Source organism: Vulpes lagopus, chromosome 1 (assembly GCF_018345385.1).
Source record: "Vulpes lagopus strain Blue_001 chromosome 1, ASM1834538v1, whole genome shotgun sequence".
NCBI lineage: Eukaryota > Metazoa > Chordata > Mammalia > Carnivora > Canidae > Vulpes > Vulpes lagopus.
The window spans coordinates 110,699,236-110,719,331 of NC_054824.1; the positions used below are offsets into that span (position 1 = coordinate 110,699,236).

At 33.5% G+C, this 20,096-nt stretch overlaps 1 protein-coding gene across 4 annotated transcripts in view; it reads right to left on the reverse strand.

The window, feature by feature from the left end:
* ANKRD12 (ankyrin repeat domain 12) overlaps positions 1-20,096 on the reverse strand; it is a 125,493-nt gene that overhangs the window by 34,510 nt on the left and 70,887 nt on the right. For 3 of the 4 annotated variants that reach the window (XM_041773016.1, XM_041773005.1, XM_041773009.1), the window contains one exon: positions 17,336-17,483. In XM_041773016.1, coding sequence (XP_041628950.1) covers positions 17,336-17,483 — 148 coding nt within the window. Of the gene's footprint in view, positions 1-8,811; positions 8,892-17,335; positions 17,484-20,096 lie in introns of those variants that run through there. The other variant, XM_041773021.1, reaches the window with a different exon arrangement.

The following is a 20,096-nucleotide window of genomic DNA, read 5'->3' on the forward strand; positions in this document are numbered from 1 at the left end:
TTCTTTAAAGATTTTAAATTAATGAATGGTAGACTATGGCAAAAACCAAAAACACCAGCAATTTTATTTCATTTCAGAACCCTTTGTGGCTAACAGAAGGTGCCACATTCAAACATAATGAACATGAATTTAGTCATGGTACGCTTTTTAACAGTTATCATTAAGTTAAATAAATATATACTAAACTCATATTGTAGTTTTAGGCTGATATCAGGACCATCAAGACTCTGAACTTTTCACACCCAGTGACAAACAGCATGATACAATGGAAAAGTACATAGGTTCTGTCATTAGTTCTAGGTTCAAATCTTTGCTCTGCCATTTAACAGTCAGTCATCTATCATTAGGGATTAACTCACAGGGCTATTTGTGAGTATTACATGAATTTACATAATGTGCTTAGTATATCCAGGTATATACAATGCATGTGATACATATTAACCCAGTGCTTAGATAAAAAGAGAAAAATGTATTGTTAAATAAAAAGCACTTAAAATGTACATTTAACATGCCAAATTCAAAAGAGCACATGTTAACTTAAAAAGCCAAAACTGAATCCCATAACTTTTTGTATTTGTTTAATTTAGTATCAGAAAATTGAAGACAAAAAGATTCAAGCTGACTCCAGGAACTTATTTCACTTATTACAGGGCTACAATGGAAGCAAGTAGTTCTTCAGAATGAGGGCAATGGAAACCACTTGTCTTTCAAGTAAAAAAATGGACATATGCAAACAAAGACTTCCTGGGGTAAGGAGGAGAGGCAGTGAGGAGAAACAAGAAATAGATTGAACCGAGAACAATTTTCTTGTATTAATGTCTGGTGGAATTTATATTTTTAAACATCAAAGTACTAGTCATAAAAAGACAACCACTCATGCAAAGGATTTTTTAGTGTTCCTCAAAGAAGGGAGGGGAAATGGAAATGGGAATAGAGACAGAGAGACTCAATTATATAACTGTTTCATTTGCTAATTGCAATTTAATGCCATTATAGAATGATTTTTAAAAAGTGTTTTGGGATGCCTGGGTGGCTCAGCGGTTGAGCGCCTGCCTCTGGCCCAGGGCGTGATACTGGAGTCCTGGAATCGAGTCCTGCATCGGGCTCCTTGCATGGAGCCTGTTTCTCTCTCTGCCTATGTCTCTGCCTCTGTGTGTGTGTGTGTCTCATGAATAAATAAATAAAAATCTTTAAAAAAAAATAAAAAGTGTTTCTTCTACAACTTAGTAAGTAGATGAGAACTTTGTTATTGAAAATAATCCACAGAGAAAGCTTAAAATACCATATTTATTCAAGCTTATAAATTACCTCATTTATTTATGTACCCACCTTATATGTCTAGGATTCTACTATGTGAGAATGTTTTTTTTTCTATGTAGGAATGTTAATAATAAATCTGTCCACGACTATATAGTTAGTAAGTGGTAGAGCTTGATATTCAAACGCATTTCTCTGACTTTCATATTAGTACTCACAACCATCATGCTGTTACTTCTGAGTACATAAAAACTCTAAATATAGCCAAGATGAACTATATGAATGCTTATGATTATGCCATATTATTATATCATAATCCATAAGCATTCATATAAATACTTTCTACTTCTAAGTTTACTTCATGACTGAGTTTATAAAGAAAATAACTCGGCCACAAAACCCTAGGTTCTATAATAAAGCGTTATATTAAAGGAGATTTACTGTTAAACTACCTGTAAAATGATTTGAATTAAGAAAGTAACAAATAATGCTGTTAAACATACCCACCTGACGTCAAAGTTGAATTTCAAATATGAACTCGCTCTCTATTCTTTGCTTGATTTTGATACACAGTGTCTTGATTTAAGTATTCCATAAGTATATGAAATAAGAGATTAAAAACACCTCATTCATGACTATTAATATAATTTATAAAGGAAAAAAAGTCACAGGATAGGGAAGATGGGTGAAGGTAGTTAAAGGATACAAGTTTCCAGTTATGAGTAAGTTCTGAGGATATAATGTATAGCATAGTGACTACAGTTAACACTGTATTATATATTTGGAAGTTGCTAAAAGTAGATTTTAAAAGTTCTCACCACATACCCAAAATTGTAACTATGTGAGGCCATGGATGTGTCATCAAACCTTACTGTCGTAATCATTCTGCAATATACACATTTATCAAATCATTACACTATATACTATAAACTTGCACAGTTACATGTCTATTATATCTCAATAAAGCTAGAAATAAAAAAATAAAGGAAAGACAGCTTTGCTGTGACTATCTTAAATGACTACAAATCTGTGAACCTGATTAGATTTTTCATCTTTATAATGGTAAATACATTAAATTAAAATGTCATTTTTAATTTAAAGATTACAAAGCTGCAATATTAGTACGGTTCTCAATATTTCATTTTAAATAGCTGGAGATGTCTAATGTGATAACCTTATTTCAGGTTTTCACAATTTTTAAAGCTAATATTTATCAAGTGCTTATATCCAGGCCAACTGATATTCTATGTGCATTCATATATTAATTCACTTAACCTTTGTTTGCCACACCTCTATGAGGGTTGTACGATAATTTCTGTTTTATAGACGTGGAACTTATTAGCACGTACAGGTCAACTAACTTGCCCACAATTAGAGATCCAGGGAACAAACCTGGATAATACTGAATACTAAAATTTGAGCTTTATTATTAAATAGCCATTTCAAAAAGAGTAGAGAAAAATGCTTTATGACTTGATTTCCATTACCAAAATATCTATAATGTTGAAAGGTGTGTGTGTGTGTGTGTGTGTGTGTGTGGTGTGTAATGTAATGTAGTTCAAACAGAAGAAGTATTCTTTTAACACTTGGGAGTATTACAAAAAAAGAAAAAAAGAAAAAAGAAACTTTACATTTGGGATGGTGTTTGCTTTGTATGTCATTTTTATTCAGTGATGGGCTACTGCATAAAAAGTCCTAAGCTATACTTCTTTGGCAATCTTTATTATAAAGATTGTTTTCATTTCATTATTTTAAATGCATTTCAAACAGCATTTACTGTTCTTTTATTATAAAAGTAAAACAGTTCATGATAGAAAACCAGAGAAATAGAGTGGAGTAAAGAAGAAAAGCTACCCATAAAATAATCCCACCACTCAACAGACTCATTCTTTATAACTTAGAGTACTACATTTGAGTTTAGCTAACTTAGAAATAAGAAAGTGAACAGAATTTCTGAATTCAGATCTGTTCTCTTGCCTCTTCTAAATGACCAAACCAAGGGACACCTCTTACTGTCATTTCAGAAAGCATGCATGTGCTCTATAAGCAGCCTCCAATCATGTCACATTTTAGCCTCCTTATAATTAGGCCATAAATTGTTCATATGTTCTATTTTCTGTGGAATTTTCACCTTTTTTTCTTGTTCATCAGCTCAGACAATACGCCTTCATATCAATAATTCCAGAAACAGTGAACGCTCAGAATCGAATTCACACAATATGTGTATTGTTATATACTCTTTTCTTGATAACATTCCTCATAAAGCTCTGTGACATTTTGTTCAAAAATATGCCAATTGCTCATTGCTGTCCCTCTGGAATTTTTCACCAAAATCCTTAGTCTTTATATCTTCCTTTTAGACTTGTATTTTGTGTCACCGAAGAGTAATGTATGTGAATAACTTTTTTCAGAAAAAGAACAGAAAGCACATCCAAGGACGTTTTTCTTTAGCCTTGACACTTGAATGATATATGGTTGGGAATGGAATTCTAGGTTCAAAATAATACTTCACAGAATGTTGTAACTACAGCTCCACCTGTCTTCTAAAACATATGTAAGAATGAGAGATAAGATGCCAATCTCTGGTTTGTAAGCAACTTGTTTCTCTGTGATTCTGGGAGCTTATAAGATTAAAAAATATCTTTATCCTTGAAGCTGTGATGTATCTAAATGTTTTTTTTTTTCTTCCTTTCTATTCTTTAACATTCCTCTTTGACCCACAAACATAAATCTCTATTTAAAGGATATTTTCTTCAATTAAGAAAACTATTTTCTTCTCAGCATTTGCTCTTTTTGTAGGATGAATATATTATCCTGTGTAGGTTTTTTTTTTCTCATATTTTAGTGTCTTTTAAAAAATGTTTTATATGTTGCTCTTCTCTTTGATCTCAAGGTTTTCAGCAATGTCCAGTCTGTTCTTTAGTCCTGTATAGAATATTTATTTTCAGTAACGATAAATATTTAGAATTCCAAGGACTTTCCAGGTCTACTTTTTACAGTGGCCTTTTGTTGTTATGGTTAGTAGATTGATTGCCCTCCAAGGATCTTCAACAGTACTGAGAAGAAGTCATCCTTCTGTTTTCTATATTATTTACATTTTCCAAGATCAATTGTTCTGTTTGTTCATCTTGGCCCTTCTTGTCTTTCATTCACTTGACTCTCCTTAAATCTCTGGAATTCTTTTTGTATTGATAAAGGGAAAAACTCTTTTCTTTAGCAGTATTGTGGTGTATCTCTACAACAGGTCTTTCCTCTTCTGAGAGGTCTTTGCAGTGATCTGTGGCTCTCTTTAATCTCAGTCTTTTGCAAGGCTATTTCCTGAATAAACTGATTGGAAGTTTCAGAGATTCTCTGATGCTTCACTGGGAATACTTCACAACTGTTGCAGGAATCTTAGATATATTTTGGGCTGTTCCTTTGCTCTGTAATAGTTCACTAACCACAACTAATCTATTTAAGGACTAATTATATTACTTATTTATACTATATGGCCAAAGAAGTAACACTAAAAAAAATTATAGCTGTATTTTAGTAAACAAATCATTACAGTTTTCATATCCCTAAACTGATTGAGAAATGTAGCTTAGTTTATACTATATGGCCAAAGAAGTAAGACGAAAAAAAAAATTATACCTGTATTTTAGTAAACAAATCATTACAGTTTTCATATCCCTAAACTGATTGAGAAATGTAGCTTAGAGACAGGGAAATAAAACATCAGGTAATTTTATATAGTCTCTTCTAAATCTCCACTTCTAAGCTACAATTTTCCTAAGTAAAGTTTAGGTATTTTAAAGATTTTATTTTTAAGTAATCTCTACACCCAACATGGGACTTGAACTTACAACCCTGAGAACAAGAGTTGCATGCTCTACCGACTGAGCCAGCTGAGCACCCGAAAGTTTAGGTATTTTAATTCTGCTTTACATAAGAAGAGCAGTCATACATCTACTTGGAAATAAGTATGCTACCTGAGGACTTATTTTCACTGTATTTCTATAGTAATAGATGTAGGTAAGAGAATTATAGTCAAGAGTTTAGGGGTGAGCTGGGGAAGAAGAGAATACAACCAGTTGAAAATGCTAAGTCTAAGGCAAAATCTATATAGGAAGTAAAATCAAGTACGACATCACTCTGTATACTGCCTCACTTAATTATAATTAATTACACATTGTCTTTCTACTAAAAGGTCAGTAACACAGAAACTAATTCTATAAAGTATAAATTAATCAAGATTTTTCTCCTAAAAATATGACTAGTATCACTACAAAAATTTTGATGTCACTAAAGGAAACTGACAAAATCACCCAGTCTCAGCTAATTCCATTACATATATACATATGTACATATGTATATATGTATATTACATGGAGGTCCTTTTAACCATGACTAGAGAAAACATTTTTCTGTAGACAGGATGATATAGCTAAGGCTATATATTCAAATATTTATTATATATGTAATATATATATTCATTAATATTCAAATATTTATTATATATGCAAATATATGCATATATAATAAATATTTTTCAAAGTCAAAGGTCTTTAAGGGTTCTGCCCAAATGTATCCTTTACAGTTTTAGTCTTAAATATTCAGCAATATCTCAACTACCATAATTATGTGACAGACTCACTTTAAGTTACTAGGCACTGGTGGAAATTCAGTTTGTAATGAAAATCATCAAGCTAACAGATTATTAACAAAAAACCTATTCGCTTGGTATTTATGATAATTTTACATATTTTGGGCAAACATGCTTGAAATTTCTTGACTACTATAGGTACATGAACTTCAAAGAGATATTTAGCAGACTATTATTTTATGTAATATAAAACTTAAAGGCTTATAAAGTATTCATTTGCAGACATCCAAAAAACAACTCAGCTGCAACCACAACTCTCCACTTATTTTTCTGATATATGAACAAGTAAAATATATAAAACTGTGTAATTTTTATAGACACTGCTAAAAAGTGAGTATCTATAAAATAGTAATTTTGTTTCCTTTTTCTCCACTTAACAAACTTTGACATATATGTTTTTCTTTAAAAAACACTCCATGTAGAATAGAATTAAGAATTCTTAAGCTTTGGAACTACGTTGCTGGAATTAATCCACATAAGACATATGATAAAATCTGTTCTGATTTGAAAGTACTGATTTTCAAATAAGAGAAGTGTAGGGGTTTTATTTGTTTAGGATTCAGGAAGAAGCATCTGGTGATATTTAGAAGAAAGTTCGAAAAATTAAAATTCACAACTTTGTGTGTAAAGTGTACCAAATATGCCACAAAGCAGAGGAGAAAAAGCAGAGCATGCAAAAACACTATGCAAAACACTATGGAATCTCTTCTGGTTGGTCATTAAGTCAAAGAATATCTTGTTGACTATCATGCTGTACGCTCAACCCTCCATACATAATTGCTACCTCAATGTCTTTTCATTTCTTCTAAGCACTGGTACTACAGGGATATGTGAAAAATAAAGGGTGCTGAACACCCAACACTATGCTTGTTGCCACTCAACAATTTCAGAAAAATATTTAATCAAAGAGGTTGCTAACAGTCCTAATTAAAGTTCTTGGGTTATAAGTGGATTATCACTTTCCACACTGGGCCTTCCACACTTCCTAACATATACACTAGAAGTGATTTTAAAATGCCATTTGGAAAGAACGAAAATAAAATATTCTTTACATCTTAAATAGAAGAATACTTAATTTCAGGTATACTAACATCAAACTCTGTTACCCTGCAAATTGCTCTATCAAGTCTAAATTCCTCATGATCAAGTATGTTGATATTTAACACTCTAAAAACATCTTATGTAATTTTTTCTGTAGTTATCTTCATACTTCTAAGGTTAAAAGGCTTGCTTTAAAATTTCCTAAGGTGGTGCTTCTTTCTACTTATGGTTAAACTCTTAACATCACGTAATCCATTTAATAAAAATTTCTGGTATATTTTAACTTAATGAATGTTTTTTTGATCTCTTGATTTATTGTTTTAATTCCATTTATGCATGTATCAACCAGTCATATTTTCATAGCTCCTGAAACATAAAGCTGTGGAAATGAGTTTCACAAATTATGACAATATATTTAGAATACTTAACAATTTACCATCTTAATATTAAGAAAATAAGGCTTCAAAATACTGGTCATTTTGTGTATTTTATGACACAGAAATGTACTCAGTAAACACCAGTGGGTAATAATATATCGCTGTCTTTTTAAGTTTCTTAATCTGTTTTACAGCAGATGCTAAAAAGTAGCTCATCTATTTGTTACGATGAACCATCTCCTTGCTTAAGCTGAAGTATGCAAGTGAGCAAAGTTTATAGCAGCTGCTTAATAAACAAGGCAAGATTTCTGGCGCCAAAGTAAAATAAGGAAAAGGTGATAACTTTTCTGACAATGACTGGCATTTTCAACTTTGTTCACTGGACACTTTAAGTAATAAAATCAATGTCTGCAGATTTGCAACAGAATCTCAACTTTGGCAATTAATGAATGTCAGAAAGTATGAGGGGGCACTGTGTGACACAGAGTTACCCACTTGTCCATCACCATAATTATGTTTCATGGGCATGATATGGCTCTCTGAATATATGACTGAGTCCTCAGCAGGGTAGCAAGAAGCAATTATCTGTAGCAAACACCATTATTAGACAGAATTTCTGTAAAGGAAGATAATGTGGAGTAAGACTGTGGGAAAAGGGCAGAAGTTGGGGGAGGGCAGAAAGACTAAAGAATTATGCAAATTTAAAAGTGCCACACACTTGTATACATAAGCTGTACTAACCAGGACATGTATTCCTCAAACAACATCATAAATGTTTGATATGCACGACACAGGACAGCTACTCAGTGTAGTCCCTGAACTAAAGGCCAATCTGCAAATTGTTTTTTACTAATCTGTGAAGAAGTGAGGAGCCTGCACCAAAAATGGAAATCAATTATGTCACTAGCACACTGTTTAGTTCAGCTGATATTTCCTCACAGCCTTTTTTCCTTTTTGATAAAGGAAGGAACGCACTGATTTACATTCTGGCACAAGCTCCTTATCTTGAGAACCAGTAATAGTTTGTGGAACAGCTACCCTGACCTGTATAGGCCCTGTCATAAAGCACAATACCTGAAGGAATAAACCATATTTAATATGTTACATATTTAACACTCTTTATTTCCTCCAAATTTATTAATTTCTAAAATTTAATGTCTTGGTTACAGTCTCTAACTTTGCAACACTTAAAGTGTATCTGTATACACTGTATAACTTGGTTATATTCTCTAACTTTGCAACACTTAAAGTGTATCTGTCACATGGATGTGTGATATACCAGATGGGTTAATGACGCTATCAGGTCTTATATATACAAACATCTACGGGCAGTTAAATTAATTTTTGATTAAATAGTAACACATTCTAAATTTAGATTGGATGAAGTTTGATAAAGTTAAGTCTAACAAGGACCTCATGTAAATTAAGCAATAAATTGGGTATTTTCATCAGTCTTTTTCAGCAACTCCAAAATCTTTGTATGATACTTACTGATGATTTTTGCATCATTCCTTGAGGAACTTTGATCAAGCAATAATTCAGGCACATTCATCATGTGGAAAATAAATATTCTGAAAAATCAATACATAGTTGATGAACACATGAAACAGTCAAAAAATAAAAAAGGTTCTAGAAGACGTGTTTCACTCTAATTAAACACTGAAGTTCAAGTAAGATACCTTTCTTTCTTCCATGGGAAAAATTTGTTGTTAACACCTCTTTCTAATGGAAAGTTTTATAATAAAAGCTGCTTTTTTTTTTTACAGCTACTGTTTTCTGAAGAGACCAGAATTAGAGTTTGTGGGCATAATAAATGGGAAAATTAACATGTCATATAAAATTTTTCTAATTTTCAAATCTTGTTTTCTTTCTTTATGAAAGCCAATGTAATTTCGGCTATTATGGTCTTGATATCACATAGCACAAAGACAGTCGAATGAGTTGTAGCTTAAAACGGATAGATGAATTTACAAATATTTTAAAAGAACTGACAGAGGTAGGTGGATGATTATGTTAGTATCTTCATTTTCTTAATCAGCTGTATCTCTAGTACTTAAATAATGCCTAACACATAATGAATGCTCAAAAACAGTTGTTAAATTACTGAACCGAAGAAAAAGGAGGAAGAAGAACTGAGGATGACTAACAAGTGATATATGTATAGCTGAATGATGTTATCACCAATTAAGATAGGAAAAACACGGAAAGTGTAAAATGAGAAAAGTTGTTTGATTCAAGGCTACTGACTTCTGTGGGAATTCTAGGTGGCAATACCCAACGGTCAGCTAAATATACAGGTTTGAGGTTTAAGAGAAAGCTATGTAATAGAGAGATATTTGAAAGGCCTTAACACATTAATGGCAGTTAAAACTATGAGCATGGATGAAATTTATCTGTGAGATTATGTGTCAAGAGAAGAAGAGTCTAGAAAGTAAAATCTTTGGAAAAACCAACATAAAGGTATATGGGAATGGGGAAGAAATGAAGATGAAATTGTAGAAGGAATTTGAGAAGAAACAATCCAGGATACTAGATGAAAGCCAGGGGAGAATTACATTCCAAAAAGTAACAAATTTTTAGAAAGAACATGGTCAACACTGTCAAATTCTACAGAAAAACTGAAAAGAGAGCTAAGGGATCTGCAGTTAGATCATCACGTGCAATGTTAGAAAACAGATTCAACAGTGCACAGTCGCTAGGTATATATCCTTTCAGATTCTACTCCATGCTTATAAGATTTTAAACAAATATATGTATATATACAAATATATACAGAGGTTTAAAAACATTCATCTTACAAATAAGAGATATTAACATTATTTATCTTGATTTTTCTAACTCAAAAAGATCTTATGAAAATCTCTCCAAGAGCAGTAAGACATGCTTTTTCATGGTACAATAGTCCATTGTATAGCTATCTACCTCAATTAATGCAAGCAATCCCTTATATATCACTATACATTTTTTTATTTTGTCACTAAAATGTGTTTTAATAAACATGAAATATTCCCAAAGTGTGACTGCTAGAACAAGGAGCATACATATTTTTAAAAAACATTTTTATCATGACAAATTTTGAACTTTTAAAAAAATTTATTCACAATAGATACAGAGGGAGAGGCAGAAACATAGGCAGAGGGAGAAGCAGGCTGCCTAAGGGGAGCCCAACACAGAACTCGATCCCAGGACCTCAGGATCACGACCGGAGCCAAAGGCAGACACTCAATCAATGAGGCACCCAGGTGCCTTGGTAAATTTTGAACTTACACAAAAGTAGACAATGTTATACTGAACCATATCCATGTACCCATCACTCAGCTAAAAGAGCCAATAATGCTTGACCAATCCATACCTCTATACATCCTATCACTGCATCATTTTGTTTTTTAAAAAGATTAGTCATTCATTCGTTCGTTCGTTCATTCACGAGACACACAGAGAGATAGGCAGAAACACAGGCAGAGGGAGAAGCAGGTTCCATAGGGAGCCCGATGTGGGACTTGACCCCAGGATCACACCCTGAGCCAAAGGGAGAGACTCAACCACTGAGCCACCTAGGTGTCTCTCTCTGCATCATTTTGAAGCACATCCCATTCATCGTATCATTTCACCTAGAAATATTTCAGGATAAAGCTCTAAAAGATAAGAGCTCTTGTAGTTTGTTAGTTGTTGCCAGACTATTTTTCAAAAAGACTATGACAATTCACTTACCTCTCTTTTTATCCCTCCTCTTATTAGGTAACCACTTTTATAAGTTGTTGGTTTATTTTCCCAGTATTTTTTTTTTAACCTAAGAAAATACACATACTGATGCCCCTTCTAAATGCTTAAATGTCTGCTATAATTTTTCTTTTACCTTGACATGCGAATAATACCTTGGTCACGTACAGAATTTTTATGGTGCAGTTCTTGTCTCTCAAGATTCTATCTTTCACTGCTACAAGTTAGAAGTCCAATGTCAATTTGACAGTATTCCTTGTAGATAACTTCTTACATTCAGAATGAAGGAAACTGACTAGTATATGTCTGGGGTGTGTGTATGTGTTTTCATTAAACCATATGGAACTCACTGACCTTTATTTATTTATTCATGGGAGACACAGAGAGAGAGGCAGAGACACAGGCAGGGAGAGAAATAGGCTCTATGCAGGAAGCCCAACGTGGGACTCGATCCCGGGACTCCAGGATCACGTCCTGGGCTGAAAGCAGGTGCCAAACTGCTGAGCCACCTAGGCGTCCCCTCATTGACCTTTATAATTGATGGACTCAAGCTATCTTCAGCTCAGGAAAGTTTTCTTCTATTTATTTGTGGACTTTCATCCGTTTCTTTTCTTCCTTTTAAGTTCCCATAAATATTATTTACATGTTAGATCTGTTAGGTTTCCTAGATCTATTCCCTAAGCTTCTTTTCTTTCAGGATTCTTCTCCTTTGTTTTTTTTTTTTTAAATTTATTTATGATAGTCACAGAGAGAGAGAGAGAGGCAGAGCACAGGCAGAGGGAGAAGCAGGCTCCATACACCAGGAGCCCGACGTGGGACTCGATCCCGGGTCTCCGGGATCCGCCCTTGGGCCAAAGGCAGGCGCCAAACCGCTGCGCCACCCAGGGATCCCGATTCTTCTCCTTTGTATTTTTGGTGTGTTGTCAAGATTTATTTTACTTGATTTTCCAGTCTAATAATTTTGGTCCCACAATGATCACTCCTCACTGGTGTTCTGCTTGTATAATCATGGCTTTTATTAGCTGTACCTCATTTCCTTCAATGTTCATTTTTATTGTTCAAATTACGTTTCCTTTAGTTTTATTTAGCTGGATTAACATTCTGTTGGTTCAGAATGATCCTTCTCTTGAATTTCTAGGCAATCTTAAAGAGCTGCCTTTCTTTGTTAGCACACTAACCCAATGTTGGAATGGTTGAGAAAGCAGCTTTCCTCCTTTCCTCCGAGTTAGAAGAAGGTAAAGTGGCCTTCACCTCTGGGACTGCTAATGAGCAGCTGAAGTACCAGGAGGAAGGCTCTCTGGTGTTTGATTCTAGGTGTTCTCAAACTTTCCAATCTCAGTAATGGATGAACTCAGCCTACAGGTTCAGCTATTCCTTGGATTTGTGGAGGCTGAAGAAGAGCCCTGGCATAGTCCCTAAGGGCCAGTAACCACTCCACAAATTCAACAAATACTTAGTGAGCAGTGTCTATGTACTACTTAAGGAGTTTATATCTGGATGAAGAAGAGGTGAAAACATATACTAAAAGGAATGTTGCCACCTTTAAAATTTGGCCTATAGTTTCAGTTTCATTCATTAACATTACCACTCTATAATCAGTCCTACTTTTAGATAGGTGATAGTTTAATAAAAGCACTGGTCATTTCCTAAGTGAAATAAAGGAAATATCACTATTGCTAGTTCTCAAAACTACTGAAAACATATCAGGCTTTTCCTAACACATTAGCTTAAGAATTTATTATTAAAAACCCAAATATATCCTGGATCTTCTTTGTGCCATTTATTGTGACTGAGTTTTGTACAAAATTCCCCCAGAAAAGTATACAAAACACCTGAATACACAATTTTTTAGTCTTTACTTCTTTTAAAGATTTTAATTTTTTCTCCACAGGTTATCCTTGTTCATTTTCATGCAATCTGTCTACTGAACTGAAGCTGTTTGGGTTTCCCACAGTTTAGGTTTTGCTGGATGCAGTTCAGCACATCCCTCTAATCTTGGTATTTCCTGCAAGCTGCAGCTGGATCCTGAGCACTGATAATTGGTATTCTTTTATCCGGGGGCATGGAATATTTTCTTCTTTTTTAAAATTTAATGTTAACTATTGATACTCAATGCTTAAATATATTAAAAATTGGGGGTTGCAAAACAATTACTCTTCTTTCCTCATTCTTTTGGCTGGATTAATCTTATAAGAAAATACTTCCTGCCTATAACAAGGTTATCTAATGATAAAGTTCATATAGATAAGGCAAAACAAATTTTTTCCCATTTCTGCCTAATTTTTAAGATAACAAATTAGTTCTCTGATGATGATGAATTAATTAAAAAATGTATCACTATGGAATCATGGATTTAAATATAGATGATGGGTTTTAAATATCTGTAATTAATACCCTTACTGAAATTCAAACTATCCCATCTTTGGCCAGTGAAAACTGCTCCAAGTTGTCTCCTAAGTCTTTTTGACAAGGCTTTGACAGTTTCCTTGGAATCTGTAATGACAAGATGTTTCAAGTTTATCTTATATATTTCCTGTCCCAGAGAACCAACCATTTTTTTCCAAAATGCCCTGGTTTTCTTTTAGTAGAAAGTATTTCAAGATTATAATCTGGGCATTAGGAATGATTATTGTCATTGCTTTCATATCTTTTCAATGGACAAAGCTAAGAAATGTCATGTATTAATATATATATTGAATTTCATTTGGAATTAATTTCAAACTCACAAAAAGCCAGAAAGAATACTAAATACTATATATCCTTTACTCAGATTTGCCTATTACAAATAGGCACTCTCTTGCTTTATAATTTGCATTCTCTCTCTCTATATGCAGGGAAATTATATACATCATGGCTCTTTATCCCTATATACTTCCTAAGTGAATATTTCCTAAGAAATAAGTGTTTCCTAAGACATATAAGAATATTCTTTGTCACCACAGTATAGTTGTCAACTTCATAAATTTACATTGACACAATACTAATCTACTGTCCATATTCCTTGTTAAACGATCTAATAATGTCCTTTAGAGTCACTTCTCCACTCCCCACTCCAGTATAGTATATAGCCAAGGAACAGGTATTGCCTTTAATTATTACCTCTTTACACAGTCTGGAACATTTCTATCACTTTATGACACTGACATTTCTTAATCTTTCATGGCACTGGTTTTTAAAAAGGAAAAAAACGAGAACATTCTTCATGATTATGCATTCACAATCAGGATGTTATAAAAGTAATGTTATATTCTTCTCATACTACCACATCTGAAGGCACATGATGTGCATCTATCCGTCCCTCTTTTGATGATGCTAAAATTTAATCATAGTTCAGAAAAAAATTTCTCTTCCCTATTATCCCTGTTGTCCCCTCCCCCTTATAAATGTGAAAAGGCCATGTAAATATCCTGCTCTTCATCAAAAAAATCCCCTCTAGATTATCAGCCATTAGTGAATTCTTGTCTAATAATTTCTACCATAAAGGGTGTAAATGATCAGGTAAGGGTGGGAACTGACTAGGAGAGGGCTTAAGGAACTTTCTGGAGTGACAGAGTCTGTATCTTGATAAGACTGTATCATACAGGTCTACACATTTTCAAAACTCAGAAAATGTTTCATTAACGAAAGAATTATTAATTTCATGTGTAAATATTATCTTATATAATCATACACAGAGTACATAAAAATTGTACTCTAGTTAATAAAATGCATGCTGAAGTATTTAGAAATATCTACGACTCATTTTGAAAACATCAAACAAATAAGACTGTGGATAGATGGATAGGTATGTGATAATGTTATAAAGGCAATATAGTAAAAAGTTAATAACTAAAAAATGTAGTTTATAGTGTAGTATAAATGTACCCAGGGTCTTCACTGTATACCTCTCTGAGCTTTGCTGTATGTTTGAACATTTTCATAATAAAATATTGGGATCCTAACTTTTGCACAGCAAAGGAAATAGACAAAATGAAAAGGCAACTAGTGAATGGGAGAAAATATTTGGAAATCATAGCTCATAAAAGTATCCAAAACATATAGAGAACTCATACAACTCAAAGGCAAACAATCCAATTAAAAAATGGGGATGGGAAAGAGAGGAAAAAATAAAACAAGACCAAAATCAGAGAGGAAGACAAACCATAAGAGACCCTTAATCACAGGAAACAAACTGAGGATTGCTGGAGGGGAGAAAGAAAGGGGACAGGGTAACTGGGTGATGAAAATTAAGGAGGGCAGGTGATGCAATGAGCAGTGGGTATTACAGAAGACTGATGAATCATTGAACTCCACCTCTGAAACCAATAATACATTAACATATAATGTATTATATATGTTAGCTATTGTATTTAAATAAAAATTTTTAAAAAATGGGCAGAGAATATGAATAGACATTTTTCTAAAGAAGACAATAGCTATGGCCAACAGTATAATAAAAAGATGCTTAATATCACTAATTATTAGGGAAATGCAAACCACAATGAGATATCCCCTTACCCCTGTGAGAATGGCTATTATCAAAAAGACACGAAATAAAGACTATCAGCAAAGATGTGGAGAAAACAGAGCCCTCATGCACTGTTGGTGGGAATGTAAATTAGTTCAATCACTATGGAAAAAGGTATGGAAGTTCCTAAAAAAATTAAAAATGGAATTACTATAAGATCCAGCAATTCTACTTTTGAGTATCTGAAGAAACAAAAGTCCTAACTGAAAAAGATATATGCACCCCCATGTTCACTATAGCATTATTTACAATAGCCAAGATACAGAAGTAATCTACATATCCATCTATGGATGATGGCTAAAGATGACATGGTATATGTATATAATATTATTCAGCCATAAAAAAAGAATAAACTCTGCCATTTGTGGTAACACGGATAGACCTTGAGATCATTATACTAAGTGAAATAAATCAGAGAAAGACAAATACCATATGATTTCACTTATGTGGAATCTAAAAACAAAACAAAACAAAACAAAAACCAAGCTCATTGATACAGAGAACAGATTATTGGTTGCCAGAGGTGGGCACTGGGCAAAATAAGTGAAAGTACAAACTTCCAGTAATAACTAAGTCATGGGGATGTAATGTACAGCATGGTGACTACAGTTAATAATACTGTCCTGCATATTTCAAAGTTGCTAAGACAGATCTTAAAATTCCTTCTCATAAGAAAAAAAAAAAGAAAAAAATTATAACTATGTATGATGGATGCTAACTAGCTTTACTGTAATAATCATTTTGGAATGTATAAACATCAAATCATTACGTTGTATACCTGAAACTAACATAATGTTATATGCCAATTATAGTTTAAAAAAAAAAAAAAAAGGAAGGGGAGACCTATCCCTCAAAACTATAAAACTATTGGTTTATTGCCTTCTGGCAATGGATGAGATTAAATTAGTATGGTCTGATTTTTATTCCCTTTCATATAAGAAGCACTATTATCTAATTTCTTATAGAAATTCTTTAAGCTTTGGTGAGAATACGGCCAATTATGACTTTTTTTTTAAAAGTAGGATCCACATCAGCATTGAACTCAATGTGGAGCTTGAACTCACAACCTGAGATCAAGACCTGAGCTGAAATCAAGAGTCAGATGCTCAACCAACTGAGCCATCTAGGTGGCATCCCAGCCAGTTATGATTCTGAGTCAATTCTTTTTCATTGATTTTTGCCTGAAAACATGAACCCTTTCAATCTGCACATGAAAGACTTTTCTTAATGCAGGAAAGCTTTTTTTTTTGTTATATTTTTAACTGTTTATGTTTAAAAGAAAATGGAGTATGCCAAAAGTATTCTGAAACATTCTTTTAAATCTTTTCTTTTTAAAACTGTGTTTGTAAAACTGTGCCCCTACGTTGTAACAAAGACCAGAGTTCAACTACCTAAATCAAAGAAGTAAAAATGCAAAGATGACTCATTTATGCCAGGAAAAACAGGAAGGGTTTAGTTTGATAGCTCTCTAATTTATAAAGGAATGAAAGAAGTCAGAGTAGCAGTGCTGATAACTGTTAACTGGCGAAACGTTCTGCAATAGACTTGAATGTGACAGCAGTTTGTGGTGGAGGGTGGTTGGGGGAATCATGAAAACAGAGCAATGACATTATGTTCCCACTTACACAGGGGACATGCAGCAAATACCGAGGTTACTAAATTCATCATTCTTAACAGCTGGCTAGCATTATTCTAAGGAACTCAAACATTTTATGTATTTAAAGAAGAATCAGAATGTTCTACTAAATACCATGTCAAACAGTTAAATGCAGATTATCTGAAACGAACCTGTATAACTTTCATCATCATCAGATAAAGGCACCTCTCTTTTTAGCAGCAATTCCAACTCCTCTGTCTCTGCTACATCCACTGGACGCTCCCCGTGCTTATTAGCTTGAAATGGATTTCCACCGTGACGAAGTAACAGTTTCACTATCTGCAATATTAAACAATAGGAAGATTTAGTCTCTTCAGAGATTGTATCATTTCAACCATTTTCTTGATAACACAGCATCCTTCTGCCTCATCTACTCTGCCTCCCTTCCTCAGTATCTATTCTAAATCATGACTGCTCTCTTCAAGTTCCATTTTCATTGCCCTTCACCCTCCATCTGATGATCTTATCTACTAACAAAAAGATTTCCTCCTTAAAATTTAAGCTGGCCTCTTTGAGTACTAAATCTCATTTTTTCTTCCTGTTCCATCATATATTCAATAAATATTTACTGAGGATCTATTAATAAGCACTGCTCCAAGTTTCACAGATAAATCAATGCACAAGAATAACAAGCTTCTTGGTCTCATAATGTATATTCTAGAGGGAATCTCAAAAGAACTATTATCCTTCTGTGTAAGACTAATATCACTACCAATGCTCTTAATCTTCTCCCAGGAATTTAAACTACCCAGAACTCACATGATTTACTCAGAGAACTAATGAATCTTAGACTTTAAGGCCCTCATCACTTTCATGGTTGCTTTACAGGGTCCTGGATCTAATTTTGTATTCATTACTTTGACATTTTCTTAAGCCCTCTCCTCCCCTTCCAAATAAAGTAAGCTTTGGCCTCCACAGGCCAAAAGCTCCAAAAGCTTTTGCCTGGTTAGTCATCATTTCATTTCTTTTGTTTGTTGCATTTATCCTCTTCCATCTATGTTTTTAAACCTCTTTCTGACTGGCTCCTTTCTAGAAGCCAGTCTTTCCAGTTCATGTCTCTTTTACCTTAAAAGAACAGGTGGCAATAAAGAAAAGAAACGAAACAGATATTCCTATAGAAAGCTATATTCCCCTCCTCTAGCTAAATCTTCTTTCCTTTACAGTCAAGCTTCTGGGAAGTATTCACCTTTGCAGCCTTGACTTTATCGGCTCTTCAGGTTCTTCTACCTACAAAATTATGCTACCATCAGTCCTATGAAATGTGTCTCCTAAGATCTGCAAAGATCTAAGCCAGTGATTGTTTCCCTAGGTCTCTGTCCTTGATTCACTGTCTCATGCTCTAGTCTACATCATCTATTTGGAGATCTCACCCATTCTGTTTGAATGTGATTGACAATTAGGCAATTCATTCATTTTCATTTTTCTGCTTGCTTTTTCTCAGCTCTCTTTCCTGAACTCCAAACACAAACATCCTGGATATATCTAGATGAGTGTATTTGCATTTCAATATAACAGCTGAAACCAACAGGTCCCAAACAGACATCATTAAACCTGCACCTTATCTTTTATCTATTTCCATTCTCAGTGACTAGCACCAAAATACACGCACTGAAGTCAGAAAGCTGAGAGTCATCATTGACTTGTTTTTCACTCCTAGTTTACTTCAAATAGGTAGCCAAGTATTATTAATTCTGCTTCCTCACTCTCTTTTTTGTTTTCATCTTCTATTTTTGTTCACATTACTGTGTTCCATCATATATAAATCTATACTTATAATTAACACATTTCTCTCCTTATTCTAGATCACAAATGCCATGTGTCATCAAGTATTTATTCCCAACATATATTTATGGTACTTTCTGGTATTCAGGAAATAAACCCTATCTTTTTAAAGAAACAATATTAAACAAGGTATTATAAATTAGGAATTCCTAACAAATGAAAAAATATTTAAGAATAATGGAGACTCATATTGAATAATGGAGTATTTTTTCTGGACTACAAAAGAATAAACTATCAATGTTGAAAAAATCTGAAATGTAACAATGTATAAAGTACACAAATTACTCATAATCCCAACTGTTAATATTTTATCTCCCTTTTTTCTTACTAATGTTAATCAAATTACACATACTTTTGATTTTAAAAGATCAACTAGCTTTTCAAGGCCACTGGGGAAGAACTCTCTCCAAAACATATCTTCATATACTCGAGTAACAGATTTTAAGTTTGCTGCTTCCATATTTTTCAGTTTTAGGCACTATTTTACAATGGAAGATGTGGATTCAGCTGCTCTTCACCAACTCTCATCCCTTCTCCTCCCACACACATACATTTCCCTTCCTCCTAGTTTTCCAATAGTTATGTATTGCTTGTGCATTATTAAGACTAATAAAAATGTTGAGTCAAGTAGTGCACTATGATTAAATTTCCATTCTTACACAACTATATTTTTCCCCATGGGATTAAATGCCTTGATTTTTCATTTGCTCAGTTTTCCACATAATCATCTTTAATTCATCTCCCATTCTGCTACAAGTACAGATCTTTTTGATTCAATATACTATCATTTTTTGTTGTTGTTAGGGACTTCCTCCTCCAAATCTTCTAATATGCTCTAAAATGGACCGGTTGTTCTCTAAATTTGCTTTCCAGATGTTACTTCCCTTCATCCTATCATCCCAGAAGTAGCCTTCCTTCAATTCTGTGTTGGATTCTTTAGATCTTATCTTCTTTTCCGAATTACTCTCATTTTGCTAACTCACCAACTTCAGATAATTCCTAAGTAAAGATTTTTCACATGCCAGGAAATACTTTATTCCATCTTCACTTGATTAATACTTAGTTGATAAAGGACAACTTTCCCTCCAAATTTGAAGGCATCACTCCATT